Source organism: Mytilus galloprovincialis, chromosome 2 (assembly GCF_965363235.1).
Source record: "Mytilus galloprovincialis chromosome 2, xbMytGall1.hap1.1, whole genome shotgun sequence".
Taxonomy (NCBI): Eukaryota; Metazoa; Mollusca; class Bivalvia; order Mytilida; family Mytilidae; genus Mytilus; species Mytilus galloprovincialis.
Genome location: NC_134839.1, coordinates 41,659,937 through 41,671,683, shown reverse-complemented (window position 1 = coordinate 41,671,683; position 11,747 = coordinate 41,659,937). Strand labels below are relative to the sequence as shown.

The 11,747-nt window shown below is 32.0% G+C and overlaps 1 protein-coding gene across 1 annotated transcript; it reads left to right on the top strand.

The window, feature by feature from the left end:
- The first annotated feature begins 10,762 nt into the window (after positions 1 to 10,762).
- On the top strand, positions 10,763 to 11,478 carry LOC143062246 (sperm-specific protein PHI-2B-like). The gene has a single exon (XM_076234004.1). It carries the CDS (start codon positions 10,799 to 10,801, stop codon positions 11,444 to 11,446), a length of 648 nt encoding a protein of 215 aa, XP_076090119.1. The 5' UTR covers positions 10,763 to 10,798; the 3' UTR covers positions 11,447 to 11,478.
- The last annotated feature ends 269 nt before the right edge of the window (positions 11,479 to 11,747 follow it).

Below are 11,747 nucleotides of genomic sequence, written 5' to 3'. Positions count from 1 at the left end.
CTCATCCATTTTTCAAAATTTTGTCTAAAAAGACTGACATGATTAGCAATAAAATTTGAAAAGTTAATTACTCAACTTGTTGTAAATACAATTTTTTCACAGAGTTAAGTTTGTTTACAACATTTTTTAAATTCATTGATATTTTTCCGGGACTGACCAAATGGCCATTTAAAAAAATCAAGATCCAAAAAGAATTATAAGGCTTATAAGTTATTACACGTTGTTTTATATACTTACAATAAAAGATTCTGAAACATGGAAAATATCTGTCCCGTTAGCTGGCTTGGCAATTACACAAAGCTCTTTCTTTGCGCCATCCTCAATTCTGAACTGTTTCTCCCATATTCAGCTTATGATGTGGGTCATTTTCAAAAAATGTCGAATTTTGAAATTGAAAAATTTATTAAAAGTTACTTATTCAAACAACCCTCTACATAAGCAAATCAAAACAAACAGTACTTTAAGAACAACATATTAAAAGATGCAATCTTAATGATGTCATACAAGAATATCTTGAAACATTTTTTGATCGGTGGTACAATATTTTGTCTATCCTGTTACCATTTTCAAAAGAAATTTTGGGTTATTAAGAAAAGGTTTAGGTAAAATGTTAAGCTTGTTTTACGTTACCAATTAGATGGTTTTCAAGAGAATAAACTTCTATATATATTCATTCTGTAAAATAATAGATTATTTGCCAATTTTCTAGGTTGTACTGAAAAATGGCTCTAAAAATTGGTTTTCAAAGGTTGTAAAAATTACCACAAGTAATGCAAGTCTAAGATAGCAATTTATATTGTTCGGCCTTTTTTCACCCTTTCAAATAAACCCAACATCAAGTAAATCCTTCATAAGTTAATTTACTTTTCTCTTTATTTCGTTGGTAACAGGAACGTACGTTTCTGATATATCACTATATAAAAGTCTATCCTGTTACCTTTTTGTCTATCCTGTTACCGATATCAGTATTGCACCTGCAAATGCTTAATTGGGAAGATTAAGACGTTATAACCTTAAGATGAGTTCAAACAATGAAATATTTCATTCGTTTTCCACCTACATGTTAAGATAAAAAAATTAACGACGTTTTTGTCTATAATTGTCTATCCTGTTACTGTAACCATAGCAACCATAGTAACAGCATAGACATAACAGGATAGACAAATTTCTTCGTTTTTGATTGCTGTTGTGAAATAACTACTCCCTTTGGTGAAGTGATTATGGTTTTCTATTGTGAATTTGGTTTCCAACACGTTATTGCACTTTTTACAACCATACTGTTAGTGTAATTAATCAAAATGGTTGGTAACAGCATAGACATGAAAAAAAGTACGCTCTATTTTTTTCACTAAATGTCTTGAAATTTTTTTTTCTCTACACTGTCGTTCAAGAAACGAGGCGTTTTAGATGTAAAGATTACTTTGCATTTTTGAAATCAACACTGACTGATTCAATATTCATAGGGAGAATAATTTAACGACTGATTTAAGTAGCGGTAACAGGATAGACATGAACCTCCTGTACGCTGATTGAATTTAGTTTGTAGATAATCTGTTACATACAATGATAAAAAAAGCTACGATTTTTCGTTAGAATTATAATTAACGTTCTTAAAAAGTCCCCTTTGCAGATATCAAGGCGATCAGAAAATCGGAAAAAAATCATTTGAAATGTGTTTTTCTGACAATGTACGCACACAAATACCCCCAAAATCGGACTTAAATGCAGTTTAATCTTATCAAAAAAGATGTAAGGTGTGTTTATCATTAATGTTCTGAATCACAAATCCGACAAGCTTTCATTTAAACCATTACAACTGAAATTTCCATTAGAAATAAAAAATTTAGCATGGGTGTACTGAAAATTCGACATTTTTTGAAAATGACCCATGTACATCTTTCACATACTGCTGAATAGCTTGAACATATTCAAATAAGTTCTACCTACAACAATGGAAAAACAAAGAATTATCTTTTTTTTTTGTTGGGTACATGTGTTTTAAGTATATTGACAACTTATTTAACGATGATAATTTTTCTCTTTTTAGCGTATATGTAATGTACACTGATCATTCTGATGTATAGCACAATTTAAATACAGATCTTCTTTCACAAGGTGAAGCAACTTTAAATTTAATGGATTTATCATTAAGCGTTTGTTCATTATTTCATACAATTCAACGGGCCCATTGCATTTGCGCCAATTTTTACAAAATCCAACCTTTCATTTGCGCCACAAGGTTATATTTCATTTCCGCCAAAAAAGCAACAACTACATTTGCGCCATTTTACAGGTACAAAACTCAAAAAACATGAATTGCTACATCGTGAATACGATATATTATTAAAGTCATGATTCCTCTCTGGGTAATCAATTGAGTTCATACTCATTTCTTATACAAAACTGAGATTCTCTTTTGTTTAAATTCATTTAGTGTTCCCATCTTTGATCGAGTTGTCAAGATGGACATTGTCAATTCAGGGACAAACAGAGAAAATGAGTCTACTTTACGAAAACCACACATAAACGTTAACTTATGTTCTGAAAAGGGGACCAAAACAACTTACAAAGCCAGAATAACAACAGATATGGACTACACCAAAAACATAAAAAAAAAATTGAACGAACACAACCAGGGTTTTCAGTGCAACGTATCAGTGTATAGGGCTTTCATTATGGTTCCTTCATGACTCACTGATTAAATCTGTCGTTGTGTTTTATTATGCAAACAAAAACTGTGTTTTAAAATTGTTTATATTTAAAATGTCTACTAAATTTTTGTTATCCTATTTACCTGTAATAATGGCGCAAATGAAATATCGTTTGTGGCGCAAATGAAATCCCAATTGGCGCAAATCTGCACCGAATTCAACACAACATTAAACAATTTGAATTGTGTATCAATGCTATATGCATAAGGGTCCGTGTAACACTTATCAATTCAAAGTTTTAAAAAGTTTTGAAATTTTGGATTTTTGGAATTTTGATCAAAGTTTTAAAATATCAAAATTTCAAATTGTGTAAAAGTTTTGAAATTTTGAAATTTTAACCAAATTATTAAAATATTAAAATTCTAAATATCGTTTATAAATTTGATAGTTTAGGAATTTGATCAAAATTTTTAAAATACTAAACCTTACGTGCAATTTTGATTATTTCACTTTTTGAAAGTTTGATTTTTTAAATTTTTGATTAAAATATCAAAATAGAAAAGGGGCAAAAAGAGGGGTACCTGTAAAAGTGAAACGAAATAAAATCTGAACGAAACGAAACAATATGAATTGAAAACATATTGATACTTAAAAGTTAATGTACGAAATAAAACCACAGACAGACAGTTGTAAGCGGTGAAAACTTTGATGATAAAATAAATATTTCTCAAAAGAAGAGAATTCATTTCAAAACAAGACGTACGGCTCTGATATTGGCCATTTTTTTTGCTGATTTTTGTAGCGCCCATATTTTAGGAGAAACAGGAGTAACAGTAAAAACTGAACAACTCGCAGTAGGTCAAATAGTATGGTTAGGTTGAGCATGTATATATATTTTCTACTGAACTGTAAGCAATAAAAAGGCTCAATACACGGTGTATTATCTCTTTTGATTTCAATTTTTTCTGTTTTGCTCTGCGACTTCTTACTTTCTGCAATCATGTTGACTAAAGAATATATCATTCTATGTACATCATTTTTAACGTTTAAATCTGTTCTTTGTAAGTTGTTGGTCCTAAATATTCAGCTTTGAGCGTTCCCTATGAAGTCTATCCAGAAAAGCGCTTCGGTCGTAACTTTTAACGTTATATTTTCATTTTTATCGATTGTATGACGATCATAATTATATTGCCTTGTATCAATAATTTTAGTTAATATTTTTTTGGTACGGTAGGAATACTGAATGCATGGTGTCCCAATTAAGGTTGTCCCAATTAAGGTTGTACTAGTCAACAATGTGGGAGGTTTTTGATATATATATATCTTATTGACGCTGAAATTAGGAGTACTAAGATCAAATATTAGTAGATTGGAGCCAAGATACTGTTCAGTGGCGGATCCAGGGGGGGGGGGGGGTTCCGGGGGTGCGCACCCCCCCCCTTTATTTTTGCCGATCAATGCATTTGTATCGGGACATATGTTTTGCACCCCCCCTTTACCCTGGGTGCCCTGGGTTAGCACCCCCCTTTCGAAAATTCCTGCATCCGCCCCTGCTGTTACAAGGTATCTACATAAACTCATTATACATGGATACCAGGATATAAATTTTGTCGATTTTTGCGCCAGACGCGCGTTTCGTCTACAAAAGACTTATCAGTGACGCTCGAATCAAATTAAATTAAAAAGGCAAATAAAGTCAAATAAAAATAAAAAGGCCAAAAAAAGTAAACGTTTATATCCAACTTATGGCTCTGGTTTTGTAAAAATTGAAACCATTCATATCATATATAAATGCATAACATTATTTTCAGCATTCCTATTTATGTAATAGTTGCCGCTGTACTACATTAAGCGCCTATCTATCCATTTGTAGGTGTCGGCATTTTGAAAATTAAAAATTCTCTTCAAAAGTTTATTCAAGCGATCAATGGTAATCTTTTGGGGAATTCAATATATAGATAGTCACTTTTTTTACTTTGATACTTCCACGAGGGGATTCGATATTGGGACATTAAAATATTCTGATCCCTAATTTGATGAAAAAATAATATTCTGTGCAAGCAGAGGACAATTTGAACCAGATTATTTGATTATAGCGAAGAAAAACTTTAAAAAAAATGTTAGCGCTTCGACAAAACAACCACACCCCACTTTAAATGTAATATTATATGGTTGCTACATACAACGTTTGGACTGGTTATCATATACGAAGCTCCATCATGGGTCCTAAATCAACCTCTGTTTTTAAATAATAAATAAAAGGAAAGGGATTTTTTTTGTATTAAGGGGTATTATTGTTCCGTATAAGCATTTTGTTATTTTAGCATTTTTAAGCTATCCTACGACAATCGATTTTGAGCAAACTAAAAGAACACAGGTACATCCAGTCAGAATGGGGCGAGTAAAGAGAAGCCACACTGTCAGCTGCATGGTGGATTTTTCCATTTTTGGCCATACACCAATGTTGCTCTCGAAAAACCAGTACAATGTAAAACGCAGAATTTTAAGTAAAGAATTCACCTACGGAACGCTGATAACTGAAATTTGAAAGTCAAGAAAAATAAGAACCGAAACAATTGAAGAGGTGTTTGGCCAAAGTGAAGTTAAAACAAATCAAAATCCATCTATAAGGTCTACTTTGTAAGAGGGAGTTGAATCCTAAGTTTCTTCGTAATTTGTACGTATTTTTAATTATCGATATTTTTGTTGCCAGTGACAAATATTTCATGAATGTTCCGGAACAAATTAGCAATAAATACAACAGGGAGAGAGTGTGCATAATGAAGACATAACCTTTTAATTAGTTTAATTGAGGTCTGGAGCTGGCGTATGACAGTAACTGCTAGCTTTATATATAGTAGTCCTTTGTTAATTCATTATCATTGTCATTTTGATCAGTTTCTTTTGTTTCCTATTCTGACATATGACTTGTATTTCCTTTTCAAGTGCGTTTTACTGTTCGTATTACTGTGTGTTTTTCATTCTTTATTTGTGCATTTGTGCACCAGTACCAATTCAGGAGCCTCTGACTGTCCTTTTAAGTCTTGTATGATTTAAATTTTAGTCCGTTGTTTTATTTCGGAGTTTAGTATGACGTCTATAATCACTGAACCAGTACACTTTTTTTCTAGGCGCCAGCTGAAGCATGCCTAGCAGAACGTTCATTGCGACGCTATACATTAAGTATTCCTTCCGTATCATTTCTTGGAACTGAAATAAGTCATAAAAGGCAATATATTATCGTCATGCAATCGATAAAAAAGAAAACAAAACGTTTAAAGTTGCATGCGACCGAAGCGCTTTTTCTGGATCTACATTCATCAGGAACGCCAAAAAAGGCGAATAATACTATTTAGTTTACTGCGAGTTGGTCAGTTTTCACTGTTACTACTAAATGTTGGGCACTGGGAACACCAGCTTTGAATTATTTATCTCAAACGCTAACCTTATATAAGAGATTTGAATCAACTTATTTGATTTCGGTTTCAATAGCTTTAACTATTTTTTTTTTTTTTGATAGATGCACAACCTTAAAATTTCAGGATACTGTTATCCCATGTGATGTCTAATATGTTTTAAGAAAAAAAAACGACTTCTTCTTTTCATTATTTATTTTGTAATAAAAAATTAGCTGATATATTTCGTGCTATTTATTTATAACTAAGAATGATTGTTATCGGAGCCGTGTTAACATCAGTGTTTACAGATACCCCTCTTTTCGCTTCTTTTCTATTTTGATATTTTAATCAAAAACTTAAAAAATCAAACTTTCAAAAATTGAAATTATCAAAATTGCACGTAAGGTTTAATATTTTAGAGTTTTGATCAAATTCCTAAACTATCAAATTTATAAAAGATATTTAGAATTTTAATATTTTAATAATTTGGTTAAAATTTCAAAATTTCAAAATGTTTACACACTTTGAAATTTTGATATTTTAAAACTTTGATCAAAATTCCAAAAATATAAAATTTCAAAACTTTTTTAAACTTTGAATTGATAAGTGTTACACGGACCCATAAGACTAATAATTGCAGGTAGTCTAGAAAATATTACAGTGACATTCTATAATACTTTATAAAATGTTTTCTTAGCTCCCTACGTCTATTTATGTAAGAGGTATATATATCATAAAAGCGACAAATTGTACAAAACGTCTGTACAAATTATTGAAAGTTTTTTTTTCTTGCGTTCTATGAAAAGATTTATTTTTTATTTGAAGTAGTCGAGCTATAATTTTTGTTGAGTTGTAAGTATATGCAGCAGAGACATGGTTGTAGTATATATGTCTATGTATACAGCCACGTTAACTAAAACATATTTTGTCTTGTGAAATGTGATTGTTGCACTTTTTTTAGGGTGTGGATGTTATACACGACGTAATTTATTGTTATAATAACTACATAAATGTATCCCTCGATCTCCTTAATCAATAAACTTGAAAAATAATACCTTCTGTATCCTTAAAAGACGATAAAATATAAAATATTTACATGTACACCCATTTATATTCTACTAGAAAAAAATATCCTGTTTATCCTGCAATTTCATTAGATTCCCTGGGTACAAAAAGTCATGTTTTTTATAAGTCCTATAATGTAAGACGCTGCAGGTTTATATCATTTACAGTCAACGTTTTTTATCGGATATCTTTTTTTACTATCAATGTTTCATATATTGTTTACCTGGAAAAATGCTGATGTTTCTGCTCTTAGATCAAAGTTTATACCAAATTACTATGTAATGAATCCAAGCAAGAACAAACTCACTGGCTTGTTGTCTATATGTAACGTACAAGTTCAAAGGAAATTATCAATTTTCGTGAAGAAAAATCATAAAATACTTAATCTAATTATACCAATTGTCTTTTAAAATATGTATTTGTGTTTCGTTTGTCCTGTCTCGCTATGTATTATCTTAATATGTTTGCATATATTGTCCTCTTGTACACAAGTATGGTCTGAGATTATGAATAAAATCTTGAAAAATCTTATAAATATTTTTTTTAAACACAAATTAATAATATGAAAATGTTTTGCCAATAGATATAAAAGTAAAAAAATCATTGATGATATTTATTATATTTAGCATATCAAAGAACCCCAAGAATTCATTGAAATTGGTCAAGAAGTAAGCAATTTATACAAAGTATTGATGTTGGCCCTAATTCCTAAACAGTTTGGACCATAACACCCATAATCAATCCCAACCTTCCTTTTTTGTATGGAACTTTGTGGTACAGTTTCAGAAAGATCCATGCACTTACACACAACTTATTGTCTGGAAATTAGAAAAATACTTATTTGACTCCGTTTGCACCCCTTGTTTCTAAACAATTGGGACCATAACCCCCAAAATTAATCACAACCTTCCTTTTGTGGTTTCTAACCTTGTGTTTAAATTTCATGGAGATCTATGTACTTAAACTAAAGTTATTGTCCGGAAACTTTATGTCTTCGGACGACGCTGATGACCGTGACGACGGATACCAATTATATGAGGCCGTATAAAAACTTAATTCACATAGTGTTTTCATGCTTCTTTGTTGATTGTTTACTTTAGGGTGACAATCGGTAAACTACGGTTTCAAAACACGACAATTAATTACCTGCCATATTTTCACATCATTATGACTCGTAACAGACAGACAGAAAATAAAATAAACGATTATACGATATGTTTGCATAAAAAATGATAAAATCGTGCACAGAAGACTGAGTTTATGATATATGTATACATGCATTGGTTCAAGAATTGGATAAACATTTATTTATTGTTCACTAGTCACTCGTTTCATATGACTTTCAAGTGTTAAAAAAATATAATCATTTTTTTTTTTAATTGAGAGTTTCATATGACTTCAGGGGCGGATGCAGGAATTTTCGAAAGGGGGGGTGCTAACCCAGGGCAAAGCAGGGCAAAGGGGGGTGCAAAACATATGTCCCGATACAAATGCATTGATCGGCAAAAATAAAGGGGGGGGTGCGCACCCCCGGAACCACCCCCCCCCCCACCCCACCCCCCCTGGATCCGCCACTGGACTTAATACATATGTCGTTAGATATCTTAGATATCATAATATTTTTCATATGACAATGTATGGAAATGATGCACATTCTCTGCTCTTCAATTTCTTGTAATTTCATTTTTAAAAAAGCAATATGTTATATTCAATATGTTCAATTTTCAATACCTGTTTCAATTGCTAGCCTTTCCTTAAAATCATAATTTTCTTTAACTTCATCTGTTTTACTAATGATCAAAGGGACATAACTCTCATAAACATCAATTTCTGAATGAATTCTGCATATGACTTAGAAATATAATTTTAGATTTCTATCAATTTCTATATATATATTATAATTTTCTGTCCCTTAATGTAGTATCAAAAAAATATATTTTGTTATTTTATGTTTTCATTTGATTATTTTCAGAATGTCTACTGTGTTGGTTTGACTTCATATAGTTACTAGTAACTTTAATTTGATTCAAGATCAATTTCAAATACATATATTTATAATATAGCTTGAAAAATTAAATGAAATTCTCATCTATTTTTTCTTTAATTTTGCTAAAAAATCAAGTGATATTGAAGATGGTGAATAGTTTCAAAGATAAATAGTCCTATACAAAATGATTTTTTGTTTTTATTTCTGGTATTATCATGCAAAGTAAATATAAAAGATTCTTTACAGAAGCTTTATAAGACAACAAAACCACATATTTATCCCAAGCAAAAAGTGAATGACGACGTGAACAAAGTTGACGGCAACTGTAACATTCGCTTTTAAAAGAAGTTTTTAGTATTTTTGTATCGCAGACTTTACTTTTGTTATCTAATTTGAAAATTGGAGCACAAAAGTCAATTTTGTATGCAAATTAGTTTTTACAATTTTGATTCTGTGAACTAATTGCATACAAAACTGATATTATGTCACAAATTTTGTGTTGATTTTTGTACATGCATAGGCGGATTCAGGGGCTGGGATCCCCCCCCCCCCTTTTTTAGGTCAGTCAGCAGGACCCCCCTTATAAAAAGTTCTGGATTCGTCACTGATATGTGAGGCTGGGCACCATGGATCCCCTGTTGTTTTTTTGTTGTTTTTTTTTGGGGGGGGGGGGGGGAGGGGCATGGTGATTTTTCACTTTTGTGTACATTTTTTCCTGTATTTCGTGTTGCAGAATATTCATTTGCATCCTGTATGAGCACGTTAGTCAGTTACACATATATTATAGTTCTTGTCGAAGTTTTACATTTTTATCCTCCTGAAAATCAAATGGTCGTCCCAATAAATATATTTTTCTCTCATCAAAATAAATCAAAAATGATATTTATTATTGTTGTAAATACTCATAACTTCTAGAAAATTTCATTTAAACACTTATAACTGCATTTTTGTTTACACTTATTTTTGTGTTTTCAAATTTAACCCGGCACTGGACATATTTTAGGTGAAGATTGTTTGAATGGCCTAAATAAATCAATGGCTTTCATAAAGTCTTGTAAATATAGCCAAACATTGAAATCTATTCCTAAAAAGGAGAAAATATTTGATTGACATAACATGAGTTGATTTGTTTTTGGAAAAATAATTTAATTTATATTGACGAAGTAAAAAAAAATGGCGGACATGCTTTTATGTATCTGAGAACCTATTTTGTTTTTCTTCATATATTTTAATATTGTATTCATTGGTTATACTCAAAATTATTAGGTTTGGTACACTTATCATTTATTGGGCCACAAAAAATCAATAACATACCCTTCTGCGTCAGTTATATTTCCGTTTTAGTATCACTTTGACTAAGCAAACATTTAACAAATCAACAATTAGAAGTTTGACGTACGCTTTCATGACGACAAGATTTTATATTGTGCGTTACTTGTTATGGAATTTGTAGAGTTCATCTTACCAATTATTTCTAAGTTAATGATTTCCAGTTTCAAGCTGTTACCTGTAAATATTCTGCATTTGAAATTAACTTGGAAGCACAAATTTTCTTGTTCGCCATTTTCCCTCTGTTTACTGAACCAAATTTTATGGGTGCTCTCTATCACGTCCGCGTTTGTAACATAAAAGAAGCACCTGCAGTTATGGTTGTCATTCTTGTATTTTTTTTGACGTAGTAAAAACAAGTAACCAATATGGCAAGCCCAACTAGACGTCGTTCCACATCTAGGTCCAGAAGCAGGAGCAAATCTCCAAAGAGAAGTCCAGCAAAGAAGGCGAGAAGTCCAGCAAAGAAGGCAAGAAAGACACCAAAGAAAGCAAGAGCAACGGGAGGAGCCAAGAAGCCAACTACTTTATCCATGATTGTCGCCGCCATCCAAGCTATGAAAAACCGAAAAGGGTCTTCAGTCCAAGCCATTAGGAAGTACATCCTAGCTAATAACAAAGGGATCAACACATCACACCTTGGATCTGCAATGAAACTGGCTTTTGCAAAGGGATTGAAATCTGGTGTTTTGGTCAGACCTAAAACTTCCGCTGGTGCTTCTGGTGCAACTGGAAGCTTCCGTGTTGGAAAAGCACCTGCTTCTCCCAAGAAAAAGGCAAAGAAAGCAAAGTCACCAAAGAAGAGTTCCAAGAAATCAAAGAATAAATCTAACAACGCTAAGGCCAAGAAGTCACCAAAAAAGAAAGCTGCAGTTAAAAAGTCAACAAAATCAAAGGCCAAGAAGCCAAAGTCCCCGAAGAAAAAGAAGGCTGCAAAGAAACCAGCAAGAAAGTCTCCAAAGAAGAAGGCCAGAAAGTCACCAAAGAAGAGGGCCGCCAAGAAGACAAAGAAATAGACCCGATTAGCAGACATAACTGCATAATCCAAAGGCCCTTTTCAGGGCCACCCACATATTTCAAAAAGAGTCTTAGATTTTTGTATCAGTTCAAACGTAATAATCAAGCCATGTCCTTGTTACTTTTACACTAGAGTAACTGATTATCTTTACTAAATTTCCATTACTATAAAAAGGGTTTACTTGCTGGGTTTTTATATCCAGTTTTTGGGGTATCCATTGATAGAAAAGCCCCCCCCCCCTTTTGTGGTTTACCTCTAGTCTCTAGATGTCTTGGATACCCAGTGGCGTAACAAGGGTT

Bases quoted from the DNA above. Each gene is read 5' to 3' on its own strand.
- LOC143062246 (XM_076234004.1), top strand. From the start codon at position 10,799: ATGGCAAGCCCAACTAGACGTCGTTCCACATCTAGGTCCAGAAGCAGG.